The sequence below is a fragment of the Mirounga angustirostris genome, unplaced genomic scaffold (assembly GCF_029215605.1).
Source record: "Mirounga angustirostris isolate CCGP_5_RB_7025 unplaced genomic scaffold, mMirAng1.0.hap1 SCAF_9, whole genome shotgun sequence".
Lineage (NCBI taxonomy): Eukaryota > Metazoa > Chordata > Mammalia > Carnivora > Phocidae > Mirounga > Mirounga angustirostris.
In genome coordinates this window covers 103493484-103516971 of record NW_026991717.1, presented here as the reverse complement: position 1 = coordinate 103516971, position 23488 = coordinate 103493484, and the positions used below count along the sequence as shown (strand labels likewise).

Here is a 23488-nt window from a genome sequence, read left to right as displayed (position 1 = left end):
ACAAAAGAACAGAGCTTGTAAAAAGCAATGGAAAGATAAGAAAAAGCAGGGGGGGATGAAATGAAGACAATATGGAGATGGAAAGGACTGAGGAAGGAAAAAGTAAACACTTTAAAATGGATTTGTAAAATAGGTAATTATTCAAATTCAAAAAGGTACAAAAGAAAGATAGTGTGAATTAAGTCTCCTTTACTGGCCATATCTTATCTACCTAATTCCCTTCCCTAGAATCATCAAACATAATTTCATATGTGTATAGATTATCTGTGGGATAACTTCCTAAAAGTGGGACTGCTTGGTTAAAGGGTTAATTGTATTTTTAATTTGAATACATACTGTCAAATTTCCCTCTGCAGGGTTTTATTATTGTACACTAACCACAAGAAGGTATGTGGATTCCCTTTTCCCCAAGGTTTTCTACACAATGTCATTATCAAACTTCTGGTGTTTTACCAATCTAATAAGTAAAAATGTGGTTTCAGTGATTTTTTTCCTTATTATCAGTGATACTGACCATCTTTTTATATGTATATGGGCCATTTGTATTTCTTTTGTGTGTGTGAACTGTCTAGACATGTCTTTTACCTATTTTTCAAATACATTGTCTTTTTTCTTCTCATTCTAAAACATCTGTATACAGGAGGGTAATTAGCCTTTATTTTGATTATGAGTTGAAAATTGATATGCAATTTTAAAACCATGAAGCATATTAGAAATTCTACGGCACTGCTTAATAATTAGCATATTCTCAGCCTTTATTTCTTTCCTCTTGACTACATAAAACAACAGCATAAGAGCACTGTTTTCAAATATAATGCTACTGACCATCATCATGAGAGAATTTGAAGGTATTCTAACTAGTATTGGTAATGGATAATGATGATAAACAATTAGTTATTGAGTACCAAATTCCAGGCACTAGATGAAGCTCTTTTCATTCATCATCTCACTATATTTTCCACAAAATCTTGGCTAAGATGATAACAGTATCATAAAGATGGCAATTCTCTCCAAATTAAACCAATCAAAATCGGATCAATTCCCATAAAAATCCTCAAAAAATCTTTCATGGCACTTGAAAACTAAACTGTAATATATATTTGGAAGATCAAAGGACCAAGAAAAGTCATGACAATTCTGAAGATAATGAACAATATGGCAGTGGGGAAAGGGAGCTTGCCCTCCCAGATACTCAGTAAGCAGATTTTGGTAAAGTCCTGGTTATTTAAACTCTATGTATTTCTCTATTATACATATGAAACTAAAGCAACAGAGCGGAGGGTTCAAATTCAGATCTTCCCAACTCCCAAGTCTATGCTCTTAACAACTGTATATACTGCCTATTTATACTGAATTTTTTACATTTTCTCATTCAATCACTCTCATGAGAGTATATGCAGTATATGGGCAGAAAACATACCAACATTAATTAGCACAGAGAAAGCCATAACCCTGACAACATCTGCACCGCATGCATGACCAATTAGCTAAAAAAGCACAGACCAAAACTATGTACCTAATCTCTGGCACACTAATCACATCATGCCAATTACATTATACCAATCTCTATAAAATTCAAATATGTAACTTTGTTTATACCTCAAATGAGGTAGTTTAAATGTTTCACCTATATAAAATGATGCCCTCATGATCTATAGAATCAGAAGTGACTACAAAGTTTTAAACATCTGGTAGTAGTATAGAGTCTATTTTGGTTTTGTATAATTCCACGTTCCTATAATAGGTTAGAAACCATTTAGCATAGTAAGGGTGATGAAACAAACAACAAAAATGCCTAAAATATATTTTCTTTTGAAGATTAAAAATAGCAGTTTATATAATAACCCAGAGTAACGTGTGAACATTGGCTATATCTTGAATTTTAGAAAAATCTACAAAGGATATTTTTTGAACAAAAGGGAAATTCGAATATGGACTCTATATTACATAGTACTAACATATCAATGTTACATTTCTTCAGGAGTATAATGATGGCATTTTGATTATGTAATAAAGTATCTTGTTCTTAGGAGATACTGCTGCTTTCAGAAGTGAAATGTCATAATATCTGCAACTTTCAAATGATTTTTAAAGAATATATAACATATAAAGACATAAAATATGTCAAAAAGTTATCAATTGGTAAATATTAGATAAAGGGTATACACACATTCATTGTATTATACTTTCAACTTTTCTATAGATTTAAAAGTTAAATGCTGGGGAAAATAATACTATAATATCATAGCAACAACAACAAAAAAATCAATCTCCACCACAAACTATGATCTTATTGTGATACCTAATTTAAAATTTGTCCATCTTACTGTTTTTTAATAAATGTATCAAAAATTCCCCAGGACTCCAAGTCATGAAAGGAGAGTCACTCCTACCGGCAAGTATGTGTTGCTTGCTGAAACATCCCCAGAAACACTTGTAGCAACAGGACCTTGCTTCTTTGCTTCTCTGTCACCCAGCATGACAGCAATGGTCTCAGCAAGAGCCTCATTCACAAAATGGCTAATCATGTCTGAATTCACAGGAACCCCAGCATCAACAAAAAGCTGGAGGGCACCATTGCTTGTTCCTTCCACTAAAAAAAAAAAAGAAAAAGAAATAAAAGAATTTCAGAATAAGTGTGCAAGAAACATGCCTGCAATCCAAATCTTAATTCTTAAAATTTTAGAGATGCAAACATATGTGTATGATAACTCACATAATGAGCACCCTCTTTAACAAACCAAAAAGGGGAGGAAAACACCCAGATGAAAACTTTACTTACATGGCCTCTTCCCTACCACTTCAGAATTTAATGATAAAAAGGACTTGTATCCACATCAAATGTTCTATTCTGAAAACAACCCACATTTTCAAGAACAGGGCAACAGGAAACCCTACGATAGATCTTGGTCAAAACACAAAGACACAGGGGTGCCTGGGTAGCTCAGTCGGTTGAGTGTCTACCTTCAGCTCAGGTCATGGTCCCAGGGTCCTGGGATCCAGGCCAGAGTTGGGCAACCTGCCCAGTGGGGAGCCTGCTTCTCCTCTGCCTCTGCCCCTGACTTGTGCTCTCTCTCTCACATAAATAAAAATCTTTTAAATAAATAAATAAATAACAAAACACAAAGACCCAATGACTGTGGGGGATTTTAGAGAAATAATAGCTGCTTCATAAATGAAGACAAACCTTCCTTCCTTCTAGTTGCAGATACATCAGTTATTAACACTACAGGCTAATCCTACTCAAACTTTTATAGTAGTTTACATGCTTGACATCAGAAGCTATATAGGTATATTAATAATTCAAATAGGTTATAATTTTTACTTGTGTGAATGTACATAAAATTGAGTAAAACTTCCTTAACAGACTTTACTAGACTTAACGTGGGCTGTATTTCTAAAGCTCTGTGTGGAAAACATGCAAACAATGATCAATACAATTTGATGCAGACATAACCTCTCTAAAGAGTATTCCTTAATTAGTACAACTAAGGCAGCAATATCCAGAATTCCATAAAAAGTGGTTACAGGTGTCTTGAGATCACTTGTTGAGGGATAAGTAATAGCAATTTACTCTGAAGTTACCATAGCAAACACTATCAAATGTCAAATTTGTATTTGACAGTATATGTAGATACGTCTCCTTTTCAGTTCTTATAATTTATTGTTTCGGCATGATCAGAAATTAGAACATTTCTATTATAAAGGCCAAAAAGCCCTACCCAGATATAGGCAAAAACAAAAGCAAACACACATGCTTTTAATAGAAGAGAATAGGATCTAAATGTCCAATTTGGAAATTTTAAGATTTTCATCCAGGAAAACATAAATTTCCTCATAACTTTGCTGATCATTTTTTCCCTTCCTTCCAAAAGTGCTGAAAGAAAACCTGGGGTGGTAGCAGTGGAGGAGGCATTCAAGTTATACTAAACAGGAAGAATTAACTAAATGCAACAATAAATTGTATGGAGTGAGGGTACAGGCTATGGCCGGGTGGAGACGAGGAAAAATAAAGAAAATAGAACAAACAATAACTCCAAAGCTTTGGCGATTGGGCACTTGGAAAATTCTGATATTAATGTAAACAGAAACAAAGAAAGGGCTGGTTGGGCTAGAAAAACTTTGGACATGTCAAGTTTGGGATGCCAGTGGAGCATCAAGTAGAATATTCATCAACAGACAGAACTGCAAGTTTGCAGCCTAGATGTGTGGTTTAGGGGTGAGCAACTGAACAGGAAAAAAAAAATGATGATGAAATAAAGTCCTAAAGAAATCAAAAAGATAGCAGAAACAACAACAGAATGGATTCTAAGAAACCAAAATGAGTAGGACATTTTAAGAATTAGAGGTGGTTGGGACGCCTGGGTGGCTCAGTCGTTAAGCGTCTGCCTTCGGCTCAGGTCATGATCCCAGGGTTCTGGGATTGAGCCCCACATTGGGCTCCCTGCTCCGCGGGAAGCCTGTTTCTCCCTCTCCCTCTGCCTCTGCTTGTGTTCCCTCTCTGGCTGTCTCTCTCTCTCTCTCTGTCAAATAAATAAATAAAATCTTAAAAAAAAAAAAAAAAGAATTAGAGGTGGTCAACAGCACCCATGCTAGACCCATGAGGGAAGATAAGGATTTGGAAAAAAAGGTTATTCTTGACAACCAAATTCTGTGAGAGAGGAGTTTCATTAGGGAAAGGGCAGAAAGCTCCATAAGGACTAAAGAGAAAGTGGGCAATGAGAAAGTATAAGCCATAAATATAGACTCTGAAGTCTAGGATTTGGGCAGTTAAAAGATAGTCTATGGAGGAAGAAAAGTAGGTAATTCTGGACTGGAGAGAAAGCAAAACAATAGAGGTAATGATACATAGGAATGTTTTAAAAAGAAGAAAAAGGGACGCCTGGGTGGCTCAGTCAGTTAGGCGTCTGACTTTGGCTCAGGTCATGATCTCAGGGTCCTGGGATAGAACCCCTCATCAAGCCCTGCATCAGGCCCCTTGTCCGACTCTGCTCTCAGTGGGGAGTCTGCCTGTTCCTCTCCTTTTCCCTCTGCCCCTCCGCCTGGTCATGCTTAGGCACACACTCTCTCTCTCTAATATATAAATAAAATCTTTTTTTTTTTTTTAAAGATTTTATTTATTTATTTGAGACAGAGAGAATGAGAGAGAGCACATGAGAGGGGGGAGGGTCAGAGGGAGAAGCGGGCTCCCTGCTGAGCAGGGAGCCCCATGCGGGATTCGATCCAGGGACTCCAGGATCATGACCTGAGCCGAAGGCAGTCGCTCAACCAACTGAGCCACCCAGGCGCCCTATATAAATAAAATCTTAAAAAAAGAAAAAAAGAACAAATTTGGAGAACTTACACAATCCAATTTCAAGACTTATTTTTATTTATTTATTTTAAAGATTTTATTTATTTATTTGACAGAGAGAGACAGCGAAAGAGGGAACAAAAGCAGGGGGAGTGGGAGATGGAGAAGCAGGCTTCCTGCTGAGCAGGGAGCCCGATGCGATGCGGGGCTCCATCCCAGGACCCTGGGATCATGACCTGAGCTGAAGGCAGACGCTTAACGACTGAGCCACCCAGGTGCCCCAAGACTTATTTTTAAATTACAATAATGTGGTATTGACATAAAAACAGACTTACAGATCAAGGGACAGAAAAAAAGCCCAGAAACAGATTCATACATATTTAGCCAACTGATTTTCAACAACAGTGTCAAAACAATTCATTGGGAGAAAGGATAATCTTTTCAAGAAATAATGCTAGAACAACTGGATATCTATATATTAAAAAAAACTTCGTATATGGTGTAAAGTAGGGATCAAAGTTAACTCAACATGTACCATAGACCTAAATGCAGTCTGAAGCCATACATCATCTAGAAGAAAACATAGGAGAAAAGCTTAATGATTTTGAGAATCATAAATAATATGCCAAAAAACACAAACTATTAAAAGGAAAATTGATAAATTAAAATTCATGAAAATTAACCTTTTGGTTTTTTCTTTTTTTTTTTTTAAATATTTTATTTCTTTATTTATTTGAGAGAGAGCAAGAGTGAGAGAGCACAAGCAGGGGGAGCCGCAGAGAGAGCAGCAGAGGGAGAAGGAGAAGCAGACTTCCCACTGAGCAGGGAGTCTGACGCAGGGCTTGATCCCAGGACCCCGGGATCATAACCAGAGCCAAAGCAGAAACTTAACCGACTGAGCCACCCAGGTGCCCCAACCTTCTGGTTTTCAAAAGACAATGCTGAGAAAATAAAAAGGCAAGACACAAACTAGGAGAACCTATTTGCAAAATATATCCAATAAAGGACTTGTATCCAGAATAAATAAAGAACTTTTACAACTCAGTAATAGGAAGACACAAACCTCAATTTAAAAATGGGCAAAAGATTTAAATGGACATTTCACCAAAGTAAGTGTACAGGTGGCAAATAAGCACATGAAAAAAATATACATTAGTCATTAGGGAAATGCAAATAATGAGATATCTCTACTAGCTTACAGAATGTCTATAATTAAAAACACTGACAACACCAAGTGCTGGTGAGGATGTAGAGCAACTAGAGTTCTCATGCACTGCTGGCTGGGAATGCAAAATAGAACAGCCTCAAAATATTTAGCAGTTTCTTATAAAGTTAAACACCTATTTACCATATGACTAAGAGAACTTAAAAGATGTGTCTAAAAGATTTGCTTGGAAATATCCATATCATAGCTTTATTTACAATAGCCCCAAATGAAAAGACTACAAATTTCCATCAACTGGCAACTGTGTTCACAAATTATGATAGATCCATACAATGTAATATTACTACATGCATAAAACATGATTGTCAAAGCCATATGCTAAATAAAGGCAGACACAAAAGGCTACATATTATACAACTACATATATATAAAATTCTAGTAAAGGCAAAAATACAGTAATAGAAAGCAGATCAGTGGCTGTTAGTGCCCAGTAGGCACGGGACTACAAAGTGGCATGAACGAACTTGTTGGAACAATGGAATTGTTTTTCTCTATCATGATTGTGTGGCTAATACACAGTTGTGTTTATTTATCAAAACTCACCAAACTGTACACTTAGAATTGGTGAATATTATGGCAAGTAAAGTATACCTCAAAGAAGCTGATGGAAAAGGAGAAGGGAGAAGAGGGAAGAGGAGGAGGAGGAAAAGGAAGAAAGAAGGAAAGAAGACAGAAGAGGAACAGGAGGAAAGATGAAGAGAATGATTCAGGTTCCATAAAGAGGCTCAACTGTCCATTCAGTGAATACCTAAAGTCTCATTAGGTGGCAAAGGCTAGGCACCAAAGGAGAAACATCTGTAATCCCGAGTAATTTATAGTCTAGTGAAACAGATACATAAACCAATCGTAATCCAATCTGATAGTTCCCATACCAAATATATATACAAAGTGCTATGGGAAGTAATAGAGAGATTTGGGGTGGGAGGGATGGAAGGATAGAATAATCTGAATGCTGCAGTATGAAATACGGAGGTGAGAGAAAACTTACCTCCACCATAGAGAAAACAGGGAAATGATATTGGAAGTAAGAGCCTATCTTCTAAACTTACTTCTAAAATACATAAATCCACGACTTGAAGGTTTTACCTTTTTTTTTTTTAAAGATTTATTTATTTATTAGAGAAAGAAAGAACCCATGTGTGCAGGGAGGGGCAGAGGGAAAGAGAGGATCTCAAACAGACTCCCCACTGAGTGAAAAGCCCAACGTGGGGCTCTATCCACAACTCATGAGATCATGACCTGAGCCAAAATCAAGAGTCAGATGCTCAACCAATTAAGCCACCCAGGTGTCCCAAGGTTTTATCTTTCAATACCAAAAAAAAGTAAAAGATTCCATTTCACTTACCGATGTCAGAAGTCAATGGTTCACTTGTCTCACTGACTGAAGCGCTGACATTAGGTATGGCCTGTTGTTGGATGGGAAAGAGCCCAGAGATAATTCTTGACATTATTTCTTGTTCTACCCTGGGGAATAAAAGTTGAGGATTCCTAAATTTGACTGAATGTATAAAGTGTTAGAAATAACACCCTTAAAAATAAACTTTACCCACTATTGAATCTCAGATCTGTACCTCTGAAACAAATAATGCAATATATGTTAAGAAAAAAAAAAAAAAGAAGAAGAAGAAGAAGAAGGTAACGGGAGGGGAAGAATGAAGTGGGGGAAATTGGAGGGGTAGACGAACCATGAGAGATAATGGACTCTGAAAAACAAACTGAGGGTTCTAGAGGGGAGGGGGGTGGGAGGATGGGTTAGCCTGGTGATGGGTATTGAGGAGGGCACATTCTGCATGGAGCACTGGGTGTTATGCACAAACAATGAATCATGGAACACTTCATCTAAAACTAATGATGTAATGTATGGGGATTAACATAAGAATAAAAAAAAATAATAAAAAAAAATAAACTTTACCCATGGACACAAACATTTACATGTGAAAGTAGTAATTCTGAAAGTTGAATATGGAAAGAAAAAATAAGTATCTCCCAGTGAAATAAACCACATGAAACAGAATCTCCATGTGGGAGACAGATTTAAAGTTCACTTAATAAACTTGCAGATTAGTCTAATGAAAAGTTTAACAGACCTCTTAAATTCATAATAAGGCTTAGGTCAAGGATTATCTGATATATCATGGACCGAAAAGGTTGGTTCCCTACTCTGAAAACACCTATACAATATAGCACACAAGATCAGAGTCAGAAAAGAAGTCCAGCTGCCCTCTCTTCAAAGAAACAAATATATAGACTGCAATACCGGTAGGTTTCCTCTTAAAAAGGTAAGACAATTGATTTCCGAGGTCATTTTTCGGAAATGAAAGAGGAAGGAGAGGAGGAAGGAAAAGGGGAACACAATAGGAGACCACTTCTGTACATTTCTTTAGAGCACCTAAGAGGCTGATGAAAAATTATTATTATACATGTAATAGATATTCATTGTAGAGAAATTAGAAAATATATAAGTTAAAAAAATAGATGAGGCTCACACATAATCCCAGACTCGTGGATAAACACAGCTAACAATTTGGTATATGTTTTTCAAATTTTTCCCTATGCACATTTATTTTTGTTTTGTTGTTGTTGTTGTTGTGTTTGTTTTGTTTTGTTGGGTTTTTTTTTGAGAGAGAGAGAGTGCACATGCAAGTGGGGGTGGGGGGCGGGAAGGAGCAGAGGGAGATGGGGAGAGAGAATCTTAAGCAGACTTCACGCCCAGCACAGAGCCCAATGTGGGGCTCAATCTCACGACCCTGAGATCATGACCTGAGCCGAAATCCAGAGTCGGACGCTTAACCAACTGAGCCACCCAGGCGCCCCTGGCACATTTATTTTTGAGTAAGGTCTTGTAATTAATAATATCTTTCAACAGCATTAAATACTCTTTATTAATATCGTTCAACATCATTTAATATTCTTCTAAGTTTAATCTTGATAACTATTACTATTCAGTTTAGTTTATTCCATAACTTCCTTAAAGTTTCTCACAGGTAAAAACAGGGATAAAAACAGAGTTCATAAGTTTATAGAAGTAACAAGCAGAACAATGCCTTGTTTATGGTAAGCACTATATGTACTAAGTAGTCTGTGGCTGAGTAGCAGAACCATAATTATTTCCTTAGGAATTTCTGGATGTGAATCACTGGACTAAAGAATATGTACATTAAAAAAAAAAGAATATGTACATTTTTAAGGCTTTTGTTACTTAACAACAGCCTCTTTTGCCATAAAAGACAGCCTAAATACAAATATTCAAGAAAAGAAACAATACCTTCAACAACTAGTTAAACCTCACATCATATCAAATAGTTCCCAGTGACTGTAGCAAAGGACAAGTTTAATAAACAAAAGGAGACAAGGAAGATTTTCAACTAAAACTTAAATCTTTCTATTTAAATCTGCTACTACGATTCTGTTCACACCAACACCACTGTAAACTCACCACTGAATTAAGCTATTTTCCAATGTTTCTTTTCTCTGAATTACTTTATCTAGAACATCAGTAGTGGGCTGAAAAGTAGAAGCAACTGGCGGGAATGGAGGACCATTATATTTTGTAGAAACAACTTTAACACTTCTGTTAAACTCCAGAACTGGTTCAGAGTATTCTGGAATTTCATCACGTTTTTCCTCTTCCTGGTAACAATAAAAACAAAACTATTATATTCATGTATCTGTTTAACATTTACTGAGTGACCAGTGTAGGCAGGGAACTTAGGTCGGTAAATTAACCAACGCTTCTACATTAATCGATAGCATTTCTTATTAGGTGGCATCATGTTATTTATAATACACACATTTGTCATACAAATTGCCTTGAAAAAACCTGAATTATACAATTATTCTGTCTTTTTAAAATCCAGTGTTCATTTAAAGCAGTCATAAAACAAACTAGATAACTTGGTTTTTCCTGCATAAAAATTAACATTTCCCTCTAGAAATTTATTATCTTAATTTATTATCATCATAAAACTGATGCTTCCAAATATCACTGCTTCCTCTTTCTGAACCTATAATTTACATTTACATATGCAGTTAGGTTATCCTATACATAGTTTGCACCATCATATCATGATCAAAGGAGTAACTTCTGAAATTTTTTTAACTTTTCATTATGAAAATATCACACATGTTTAAAAGTAAACAAAATAGCCCTCATATACTATATTGGTTACATATAAATTATGCATATCCCATCTACCTGTTCCCCACCTTTAACAATTACCAACCCATGGCTAACTTGTGTCATCTATAATCCCCCCATCCACTTTACCCTTCACATATAATTTTGAAACAAATCACAGATATCATTTTACCTGTAAATGATTTAACATGTATCTCAAAAAAATTGGAGTCTTTAAAAATTATAACTCGATTAATATCCTCCCATCAAAAAATGAACTCCACAACTAATAAGTGGCAGAGCCAGGGTCGGAACACTTGGCTTTGGCTTCAAATCATTTGCTATTTCTAGAACTATTTCTTTCACTTGTACATTGAAAAAAAAATCAGCTGTCAAATGTCTTTGCTAGACATTAGAAATATAAAGGTAAGTAAGATTCTTGCCTTTGAAACATTCATGTGGAATTCACATGAGAAGACAAACCAGTGAACAAAAACCTTTAATATACTGCATATCTCCTAATATTCTAAAATAGGGTTTGATTTTATGATGAACAAAACTGGTCTTAGTTCTGAAAAAATATGAACAAATGTCTTGAAATGGTACTGACATTTTATTATTCAAGTAGTTTCTGTGTTCTATGATCTTTTCTCCCATCCTTTATATTTTATTTCCTCTTATTTTCCCCCTTCTTTTTTTTTTTTTTAAAGATTTTATTTATTTATTTGAGAGAGAGAGAATGAGAGACAGAGAGCACGAGAGGGAAGAGGGCAGAGGGAGAAGCAGACCCCCTGCTGAGCAGGGAGCCCGATGGGGGACTCGATCCCAGGACTCCAGGATCATGACCTGAGCCGAAGGCAGTCGCTTAACCAACTGAGCCACCCAGGCGCCCTTCCCCCTTCTTCTATTTTACCATTTCTATGATTTTTATAGCTCTGCCTGCTATATGGGCTCTTCTCTTGGATTTTAGACCCCTCACAACTTTTTCCCTCAATATGAGCTAACTGGTGATCTTGCCAATAATCCAGAAATCAGACAGACCAATGTAACAGAATAAAGAAAGAATAGATTGGAGGGAAGGAAGCCAAAGGAAATGGAAAGAAGGAAGAAAACAGGAAGCAGGAAAGATGAGATGTAGATGGGAACCGTCTGATAATCATTAAGTTTCACTGAGGCAGCTAGAGGATATAGATGAAGAGAACACTGTACTATAGAATACTAACTTTATAATTTTAAAATAAAAATGTATTAGCTCAAAAGTGAAGGGAAGTTTCTCAAAGCACTGTAACATAATATTGATGGTCAAAACATACTCAACTATCAGGAACAAGGCAAGGATGTTTCCTCCTGTCATTCCTTTTCAACACTGTACTAAAAGTCCTTGCTAATGCAAGCAGACAATAAAAGGAAATAAAAGGTGTTGGGAAGAAAGAAATAAAATTGTTCTTGTTTGCAGAGGACCTGATTGTCTATATAGAAAATCTGAAGAATTGACAAAAAAAAAAAACCCTCCTGGAAATAATATTGATTATAACAAGTTCGCCAACAATATAAAATTAATTTCTCACGGTTTCTAAGCTTTGTTACCTGTATGATATCGATTACTTCATCAAAGCTCGTTCCCGGAAACTCCACCTCTTCTTCATCTACCTTCATAAGTTCTGGGGTCTAAGAAAGCATTTTCAAAAAGATTTTGTTATACTTAATATCTTTTTAATTTATATATAATTTATCATATTTCCACCCATAACATAAGCTTGTAATTACATGGCCCTATTTTTTTTAATAATCCTGTTTAGAATTGATTTCATTAAATAAATGAAATCCAAGATAGTACCCAAGCCATCAGGTTTCATTTCAATAGTTATCAAAAATTAAATATAAGTTTTTGTCAATGACTCCATCAACAATGCAACTTAAGTCAATTGATCAGGTTGATAGGATTATGATTTCTCTCGTATAGTTAAAACAGTGTTTATATGTTAAATATGTAAGTATACTTATATACAAACTCACAAAAAGACAGATACAGAATCAAATAAATTAGAAAGTTATTATACTAATTTAGCCTCTAGACCTCACTTGAGTCCCCCAAATCATATTAGCCCCTTCCTGAGAGAATGATAAATAGTTCAAAAAATTATTTGTAACCATATGTTTTTTTTAAAAGATTTTATTTATTTATTTGACAGAAAGAGACATAGCGAGAGAGGAAACACAAGCAGGGGGAGTGGGAGAGGCAGAAGCAGGCTTCCTATTGAGCAGGGAGCCTGATGCAGGGCTCGATCCTAGGACCCTGGGATCATGACCTGAGCCAAAGGCAGACGCTTAATGACTGAGCCACCCAGGCGCCCCTGTAGCCATATGTTTTAATAAACTTCTGATGAAAAAAATTTACTGATGAGAAAATTAAATTAGGCACAATTGCCATTTAGGTCAGTTCTATTTTATTTTATTTTTTTAAAGATTTTATTTATTTGAGAGAGAGCAGACGTGCAAGCAGGGGGAGGGGCAGAGAGAGAGAGGGAGAAGCAGACTCCCCGCTGAGCAGGGAGCCCAATGCGGGGCTTGATCCCAGGACCTGGAGATCATGACCTGAGCCGAAGGCAGACACTTAACCGACTGAGTCATCCAGGTGCCCCTATTTTACTATTTCTGATCATGAAAAATTGTTGGTGTTTTCCCTCTCCTTAAAACTGTATCCTTGAGGACCACATTTTCTTACAACAGATGAAAGCTGGGGAAAGTTATAGTGTTATTTCAGTACAGTGTTATTTCAGTGTGTTGTAAAGTTAGAGCTTCATTATTCAATAGCAAATAAATACTAGGGAGAAATGCCTATTTTTGCATCATATCAATACTATATTGACAAAGTAACATCCCAAAACATGAACTCCAAACATCACTATGAAATTCATAGTGATTCAATGTGATTCCTGTTTAAATCCAGTTTCTTCTCCAAAGAGATAGAAATTCTCTCTTCACATATGAGACAACTTAAATTACCAAAAAGCTACACTGAGAATTATCACTTTCACAATGTTTATAAATGTAAGGATCTTAAACAAACTTTCTTTTTCAAGTTCATCAGCGATACTAGATTCATTCTGAATCTTTTCCTCAAAACCTAAATTATTATAATAGATTATATAATGGAAGACTTCGCCTGGAATAATATTAGTTAAACTCCGTTGTCAGACATTACTCAAAACTATCTGATAAATTTCTGAATACCTGTGTCAAGGTTTTCAGAGGAGGACATGCTTCTTTGGGACTAGGCACAGATAGATCGACATCAGCACTACCATTCGAAATGCTATCAATATCCACATTGGGTAATACCTAAAACAAAACACAACATCCAGCTTTCTGTTCATCATTTTGACTGAAATATTTGTCAGTCTATACATCAATAACATATATTTAACTTTTTATTGAGAAGTCAAGGGATAACAATTTTTTAAGTTATGAAAGCATATTTTACAAAATTTAAAAAATAAAGGGGAACACATAAAATCCTACTATCTTAAGATAACTTTATTTTCAATCCTCCCTTTCCTTTTTACTATTTATTTCTGATTTCTCATTTTAACTAGGTTACAAGCACCTTTCATGTTCCCACAGAAACTTAATAATTATATTTTAAATAACTATAATATTTCAACAATACATATGCCATAATTATTTAACCATTTTCCTGTTGGCAAACAATTATGATATTCCTAATATTTCCACTATTACACCTATCACCACAAAAAACTTCTTCATATATATAGGGTTTTCTCCTCCCTAAACTTTGAATTATTTATCATGCTAGATAACCAGATACTAGATTAACTTCCTGAATCACAGAGCATGAATATTTAAAATTCTTGATAATTAATGCCAAAATGTAGTCCAAATGAGTTCTATTTATGTCATCAAAAACATAATTGTCTCAGCAATAAGTTTTTAAATGGAGGCATATTATTGTTATTTTAATTTGGATTATCTTAGTAACTAGAAAGATTTAAATTATTCATTTTCTTGCTCATAAACTGTATTTCCTCTTCTGTAGGGTCCTACTCAGGTTCTTTGAATATTCCTGGATTTGCATCTGCTTTCTTATTAATTTATGGAAGTTTTCAGATTTAAAAATTAACCTTCTAGCATCTTCCTTTCATATGTTCTAATTGTATGTTTTCCTTTTTATATAGGAATTTTTTATATTACTTTCAGTTTTAGATTTTACAGATTCAAATCTATTCTTTTATTATATGTAGGTTTTCTTCTCTCATATCCAGACTTAGCTTCAGCTTTGATAAAGATTCCATGCAATTATCTTCTAATTCTGCTGTTTTTACATTTTACAGTTATACTTTTGCCTGTTGCCTATTTAGAACTCATGTGCCATACAGTGGGAGGTTAGAGTCTAAAACTGATCTATTCTCCACATTATTAACCAATTACAACATATTATTTCACTGACAAGACTCCTATTTACTACTAATACATGAAGTAACTACCACATACTACATTCTTTTTTTTTTTTTTTAAGAGAGAGCAAGAGAGTGCTGAGAGAGAGTACTCGAGTCAGTGGGGTGGGGGGGGCCAGAGGGAGAGAGAGAATCTTAAGCAGACTCCACGCACATCTCGAAGCCCAATGTGGGGCTCAGTCTCACAACGCTGAGATCATGACATGAGCCGAAATCAAGAGTTGGATGCTTAACCAATCGAGCCACCCAGGTGTCTCATATTACATTTTTTTTTTTTAAATAACCAAGGCTATTTCTGAAATACTTCATTGTACAGGTCCAATACTAAAAACCCTTTGTTCTTTCAAACATCAAAATGATCCTTAAGTTAAAGAAAAAAAACAAAAAATTAAACACATGTTTTGTGTGGGTGGGGGAGATTAAATTACAATTTGACTTAAATTATATATTAACTTAGGAAGAATTGACAATTTGAATATTTAATCTTCACATATAAGTTCTCTTTCCATTCATTCAAATCTTATATATATTTAAAGTCACACTCATTCTTTTAAAATTAATTATAATAAACTGTTCAATTGTTCCCTTTGGAATATCATCATGTCACCTGGATATGAGCCACTGGCTTAGAAAAAGTAGCTTAAATCATACAGAACAAGGATAGAGACATCACGTTAATATCACAGTTTTAAAGAACAAAAGACCCATGATGAAAGCAAAGTTTTTATGAAGCAATGCAATAAATTTTAAGTGCTAAAGTTTAACCAAAGATTTTTTTTCCTTAAAATTTTCTACTCATGCACCTTGACATACCTGTACAGTAAGCTGAGGAGGATCCTTTTTTTCCGACTTCATTTCTATAATTGCGATGTTAGGTTTCTTTATTCCAATTTCCGTTTTTCGAGATGATGGAGGAATAGAAGTAGTCACTGTTACAGGGTGTGGCTTGTTTACAATTACTGAAGGGGGTGGCATGGAATCACTATTACTTTGGGTTTGTCCTAAAAAGTTTGGGGAAGAGATGAGTCAACTATTTCAGAAATAAAGGGAAAAATCAAATACACAACCCAGATCTTTATGGCTGAATTCTCTCTCACCTGAAAAGGAAGTGCCATCTGCAATCACCTTTCCTTCTATTATCACCACTGTCAACATACTCACCACATCATCCTTTCAGAAGCAATTCACACTTATCAGGCACTCTCGTGTGCCAGACACTTCACATACACTATCTAATTTAACCCTCAAAATAAGCCTATAAGGTATTAATGTTATCCACATTTCACGTTTAGAAACAACGTGATTTGCCAAAGGTCATAACAGTAAGTGGCAAAGCCAAGATTAAAGTGTAGTGTGTTATACTGTGTTATTTTTATTCTCAAATCTTTATAGAGCAACAATGGACAGAAATAAAACCAACAACAAAATACTAGTGTCTGGCTACCACTAAATAGCATGTACTCCCACTATTTGGTAATTATCATAGCTATCAGAAACTTAGCTTTCACTTCACAAGTTCCATTTCCTATATTTCAAAATAAAGAGGGACAGAACAGTGTACTCATTAAAAGCGTAGACTCTAAAGCCAGACTGACTGGGTTTGAATCCCAGCTCCACTTGAGTTATGTGGCCTTTGACAAGTTACTACACTCCTCTGTGCCTTGGTTTCTTCATCTATAAAACTGGTTCATTACCATGTGTTTTACAGGGTAGATTAAATAAATTCATATATGTAAAGTGCTTAAATCTGTATCTGGCACATAGCAGGGACTTCGTAAGTATTAGCTACTACACTAACAGGAGGCATGTTTGAACAGACACAGCTACCAAGTTGACATGCCATTAACCCATAATATCAAAAATGAAAAATTATCTCTTCTGTTGGAAAATATTCATATTTAAATAATTCATCAAATTTAAGAAAGAATAGCGAAGACACTAACAGAAAAATAATAGCTAACTAGATTTGAAGAGCTAGTGTAGAAGCAAAAACGATTTGTTAAATTTTTACGAGTCTGAGAGACCTCAAATAAGTAAATAACCAACTACTGTTTTAGAATACACAACCACACAATTTTTTTTTTTTAAAGATTTTATTTATTTGTTTGAGAGAGAGAGACACAGCGAGAGAGGGAACACAAGCAGGGGGAGTGGGAGAGGGAGAAGCAGGCCCCCCGCGGAGCAGGGAGCCCGACGTGGGACTCGATCCCAGGACTCTGGGATCATGACCTGAGCTGAAGGCAGACGCTTAACGACTGAGCCACCCAGGCGCCCCACAACCACACAATTTTTACTTACCACGTCAAAAGTACATAAAATTACTTCAAAGTACTTTGCCGGGACACCTGGGTGGCTCAGATGGTTAAGCATCTGCCTTCGGCTCAGGTCATGATCCCAGGGTCCTGGGATCGAGCCCCACATCGGGCTCTGTGCTCAGCGGAGAGCCTGCTTCTCCCTCTCCCTCTGCCTGCCTGTCTGCCTTATTGTGATCTCTCTCTCTCTGTCAAATAAATAAATAAAAATCTTAAAAAAAAAAAAAGTACTTTGCCTAAGACATGACATTAAACCACTCAAGTTTTTTTAATTCTTTAATTATTATGAAATCTATAACATATCTAAACTTTTTTTTTTACTTTGTTTCATCTACAGCAATGTATTATAAAATGCCAAAGGAATGTTTCCTGTGACTGAAACTATAGTGGGAAGCTATTATTTCAGAGACAGCGATTACACGGAGGAAGACACATTCAGAGGCCCTACCCACAGATATAACACAGAGAGGAAAACATAGGAGACTATTACGTCCTTTATCAGCAGTTCAGCCACTGCTGATAAGAATTTAAAATTCACGCTGTGTATTTTGTTGGGACTTACCTAAAAGAATGGCCATAGGAATTAGATGACCTTCCAGTGTACCTGAAACAGTAGGCATTTCTCTGCTTGGGCTGAACAAGTACTGCTGATCACAAGAAGGAAGCACAGCAGTCACGGGATGTTGTGGTTTGGAATCCATTTTCACAGGTTTTGTTGCATACAAGTCAGTTTGTGTTCTTATTGACTTAACTTTAGTGCCTGTAATAATTATCAGTGGCAGAGATTTTAAAATAGTTTGAACATCTATCCAGCTAGAAATACAGGAACTCTTCCTCACAGAAAGATCTCATTCTATAAGGTTAAAAGGCCCCAAAATAGAAGTAACCCATAAACCATGGGTTGGCAAAAACTTTCTCTTAAAAGGTCAGATAGTAAACATATTAGTTTCATGGGCCATGTGGTCTCAGCTACAACATCTCAATTCCACCACTAAAACATGAAAGCGGTCATGCTACAGTCACAAATGAATGAGTGCAGCTAGGTTCCAATATTACTTATAAGAACAGGCAGCTGACTTGTAGGCCATGGTTTCTGAGACCCTGAATAGGTGTAACAACTTGCACAACTACTATGACAAGACAGATTCAATGATTTAATGATTAGGGAAAAAATATTGAATAAAAGATTCAGAAGAATATTCAGACTGTACTATTTATTTAACTCATTACATTTTTTCCCTATGGGTACAAAAAAGTTAATGATCATATTTGGAATTGGGTTTTTTTTTCATTCTCTCATTACACCTTTACTCATGACATAATTCTGAATAACCAGCCTTTATCCTTTGAAATTATGTACACATAGTCAAATTCTATACCTATTAAAACCTTACAGGAGTTAATATCATTATATTTTTTCTATTCCTATGAATTAAATCCATATAGACATTAAATCCTGAATTCTTTTTTTTAAGTTTATTTTTTTTAGTAATCTCTACACTTAATGTGGGGCTCAAACTCACGACCCTGAGATCAAGAGTCACATGCTCTTCCAACTGAGCCAGGCAGGTACCCCTGAATCCTGAATTCTTAAAAACTTAGAAATTTGTCTGATTTCTATGGAACCTGAGGAAAGTGAAGAAAAGTAAAAGCATAAAGGAAAAGAAACTATTTTCTAAATAAATTCCTGACATTACTACATTTTTACTTTTAATATGGGAGTAATTTTATGAATCTAGACTTTTAAATATAGCTTCATGATCCCAGGAAGAAACATTTTAGTATCTCGTCTATATTTTCTCATTCTGTTGTCTTGCATTCATTCATTCACTTAAATGAGTTTTTTTCTTGAATGTTCATTTAAAATACATGTTTTCAGGACTTCATAGGCATTGCTCCAGACACAGGAAATACAGTACCGAATAAACCAACTGTACTCATAGAGTTTACCTAGTAAGGAAAACAATCAATAAACAAAAATATAACATCAGACCTTTTTCCAAAGAAAGCATACAGTTGTCCAATAGACACATGAAAAGATGCTAATATCACTCATCATCAGGGAAATGCACGTCAAAGCTACAATGAGATTATTACCTTACACCTGTTAGAATGGCTAAAATAAAAAACACAAGACATGTATCATATGATCTCACTGATATGAGGAATTCTTAATCTCATGAAACAAATAGGGTTGCTGGAGTGGTGGGGCGTGGGAGGGATGGGGTGGCTGGGTGATAGACATTGGGGAGGGTACGTGCTATGGTGAGCGTTGTGAATTGTGTAAGACTGATGAATCACAGACCTGTACCTCTGAAACAATATATTATATGTTAAAAAAAAAAAAAGAAGAAGATAGTAGGAAGGGAAAAATGAAGAGGGGAAATCGGATGGGGAGACAAACCATGAGAGACTATGGACTCTGAGAAACAAACTGAGGGTTCTGGGGGAGGGGGGGAGGGCGATGGGTTAGCCTGGTGATGGGTATTAAAGAGGGCACGTATTGAATGGAGCACTGGGTGTTATACGCAAACAATGAATCATGGAACACTACATCAAAAACTAATGATGTAATGTATGGTGATTAACATAACATAATAAAATAAAATTAAAAAAAACACAAGAAATAAGTGAATGTGGAAAAAAAGGAACCCTCATGCACTGGTAGTGGGAATGTAAATTGATATAGCCACTGTGGAAAACAGTATGAACTTTCCTCAAAAAATTAAAAATAGAAATACCATATGATCCAATAATTCCACTATTGCATATTTACCAAAGAAAACGAAAACACTAATTTGAAAAGATATATGCACCCTTATGTTTATTGTAGCATTATTTACAATAGCCAAGATATGGAGCAACTTAAATGTCCATCGACAGACAAGTGGATAAAGATACAGTGTATATATATACAGTGGAATATTATGCAGCCATAAAAAAGGAGATTGTGCTATTTGAGAAAACACGGATAGACCTCGAGGGTATTGTTCTAAGTGAAATTACTGACTGAGAAAAACAAATACCATATGATTCCACTTACTGGAATCTAAAAACAAACAAAAAGCAGAATCAAGTCAGTCAGAGAAAGACAACCATGTGATTTCATATGTGGAATTTATTTTTTCTATGTGGAATTTAAGAATCAAAACAGATGAACATAAGGGAAGGAAAAATAAAATAGATGAAAACAGAGAGGGAGACAAACCATAAGAGACTCTTAACTCTAGGAAACCCAACTAGAGGTTGCTGGATGGGAGGTGGGTGGGGGGTTGGGGAAACTAGGTGATGGGCGTTAAGGAGGGCATTTGATGTAATGAGCACTGGGTATTATATAAGACTGATGAATCACTGACCTCTACCTCTGAAACTAATAATACAGTACATGTTAACTAAACTGATTTAAAAAGAAAAAAAAAAAAAGTAAACACAGAAGAAAATACCAGAAATTTACCAGATTTGGTAGTGAGATTACAGAGGATATATTTTCTTATAAAGCTTTTTTCTGTATTTCCTATATTTTTAAAATTTTAAATAATAAAATATAAAATTATTAATCTCCAGTTACAAGAGAAAATGTCTATAGCAAGGATAGAAAATTACTCTATTGAGGCCTCAATCTCACAGAAAAATTTTTATTTTTGCTTTGAATGCTTAATAAACACTAGTTTTCTTTGTTAAAAAAAAAAAACAACAGAATCAGACCTATAAATACAAAGAATAAACTGATAGTTGCCAGAGGGGAGGTGGGTAGGGGGTTGGACAAAATGGGTGAAGGGGAGTGGGAGTTCCAGTCTTCTAGTAATGGAATGAATAACTTATGGGAATAAAAGGCAGAGCATAAGGAATACAGTCAATGTAATAACAATATAACAGGACAGATGGTAGCTACACTTGTGGTATACTAAGTATAATGTATAACCTTGTCAAATTACTAAGTTGTACACCTGAAACTAATGTAACGTTGTGTGTCAACTATACTCAAATTAAAAAAAAAAAGCATATAAAAAATAAATGTTAAAAAACATATATATAACATCAGATTGTGAAAAGTGCTATTAAGAAAAATAAGGCAGGGGAAAAGGATAGAGAGAATTAAGAGGATCATTTTTTGGATAAGATGGTCAGGGTAGACCTCTGTGAGGAGCTAATATCTAAGAACAGCGATCCAAAGAGCTGAGAGAGGAAGCCATGCAAAGGTCTGAGGGAAAAGCTCTCCAGGAAGAGAAAATAACAGGCACTAAGCCCAAGAATAAGCACGTTTCCACAGGTTCTTAGTCACTTCCACCATTAAACAAGTTACTTAAAATTATTTTTGGATTTTTAAGTATTTTAAGACCTCAAGTTATTTTTTACAAAGGCTTTCAAAAGCCCAAATATAAATTAATAGCAAAGCACCAATAAACAAACGGAAACAGCAAATATTATCCGTAAGCTATATATTTAATAACACCAGTAGGATTTCTAGATAAACTGACACCCTACATTATCACCTAACTTTTATAAATGATAGGAACAGAAAACTAAAGCAATGCCACAGCTCCACTTCCAGAAAGGATAAGAAACAAAAATGAGTTGGTGTCCACTAGTTATCACATACTGTTGAAGCTTACTAGCTGCTAGAGTACAAGCTGAGAAATTTCAAAATGTAACCACAGTCAATAGACTCCATATTTAATGAAGAGTTACATTTATATATACTAGAGAGGAGTGCCTGGATGGCTCAGTTAGTTAAGTGTTTGACTCTTGATTTCAGCTCAGATCATGATCTCTGATCGTGGGATCAACCCCCATAGTGGGCTCCACACTCAGTGGGGAGTCTGCTTGAGGATTCTCTATCTTTCTCCCTCCCCCTCCACCCCCCCCCACCACTTACACATGTACACGCACGTGTGCTCTATCTAGAATAAATAAATCTTTAATAAATAAATAAATATTGTACTAGTGAAATGGTAGATGTGAGTCAAAACATACAGTAATAAATGAAGTTATTTTTAGTGGTGTATAAAAGTACCAAAAAATTTTTTTCACCTTTACTACATAAGTCCTTTTGTGATAATATACAGCATATAGCTGATCTTCATTGTTTCGTAAAGAATATGATACAGCAGTGTCTTCAAGGAAATGTCCACTTTCCCTAGATTATAATTTAAATTGTTCAAGATACCATCTCAAAAATGCAAATTTTATCATGCTTTATATGAAGATACCACCTAATCCTACCTTTTCCCCCACTTATTCCTATCTTGTTCCTTGAATCTGGTCTATATTTTTTCCCCACTTATTCCCATTTTATGCCTTGAAGTAGCCTATTTCTTCCTACTCTTAGAAAGAATGCCTAAGCATTATATAATTTGAACCATATTTCTGAGTCATAAAAAGAAAAAGTTAAACTCTACATATTAAACTGATAGCATAAAAAATGAGGTTTACCACAGAAAAATGAGGTTCCTTACCTTTAACTCGTTCTATTACTTTTGGTCTCTGTGGTTTGGACTTAGGAGATGGAGAATTAAATCGGAGATATGGTCCTTTTTTAAGAGTGCTGCGATGGCCCTGATAAATTGGTTTTCCATAAATTTGTAACATAAAATCCTCGTCTTGTACCACTGTGGTTGCTTTCAAAAATCCCTAAGTACACAAAGTTATTCAACTCATCAAAGAAATAGTCATCAAACACACCTCAATTTTCTAAAGCCTCCTTTGGCCAGCTTAAGTACTATAATAAGAATTATCAGGTCACAAAAGTCCTCTATTTTAAATGGCTCTTAAATTCTAGATTTAATTTTCAAACCATAGCTTTAATGATTTATGGTTTTCAAAAACATGAAAAGTAAATATAAAAATCATCCACTCAAAAAACACAAAGGTTCTTATACTACTAAGCATATTTTCAGCACCATAAAGTAAGGTTTAGACATATTTGATATACTTATTATATTCAATCACAATAATATAACATAAATCAAGTCTTTAAATGATTTTCTGATCCCGCCTTCAATCATAATCTAAATGCTACAACAAGGTAGCATTTATTGAGGATCTACTAAGTGCTCAGCACTGAAT

At 35.2% G+C, this 23488-nt stretch overlaps 1 protein-coding gene across 9 annotated transcripts in view; it reads right to left on the bottom strand.

Annotated features, from left to right (window-relative positions):
- Positions 1-23488, bottom strand: part of KIAA0586 (KIAA0586 ortholog) — a 107185-nt gene that overhangs the window by 57063 nt on the left and 26634 nt on the right. For all 9 annotated transcript variants that reach the window (XM_045900951.2, XM_045900958.3, XM_045900952.3 and 6 more), the window contains 8 exons: positions 22879-23053; positions 17985-18182; positions 15924-16111; positions 13870-13977; positions 12223-12303; positions 9955-10148; positions 7864-7982; positions 2394-2593 (listed from right to left, as the gene is read on the bottom strand). In XM_045900951.2, the coding sequence (XP_045756907.1) occupies positions 2394-2593; positions 7864-7982; positions 9955-10148; positions 12223-12303; positions 13870-13977; positions 15924-16111; positions 17985-18182; positions 22879-23053 (1263 nt within the window). The remainder of the gene's footprint in view (positions 1-2393; positions 2594-7863; positions 7983-9954; positions 10149-12222; positions 12304-13869; positions 13978-15923; positions 16112-17984; positions 18183-22878; positions 23054-23488) is intronic.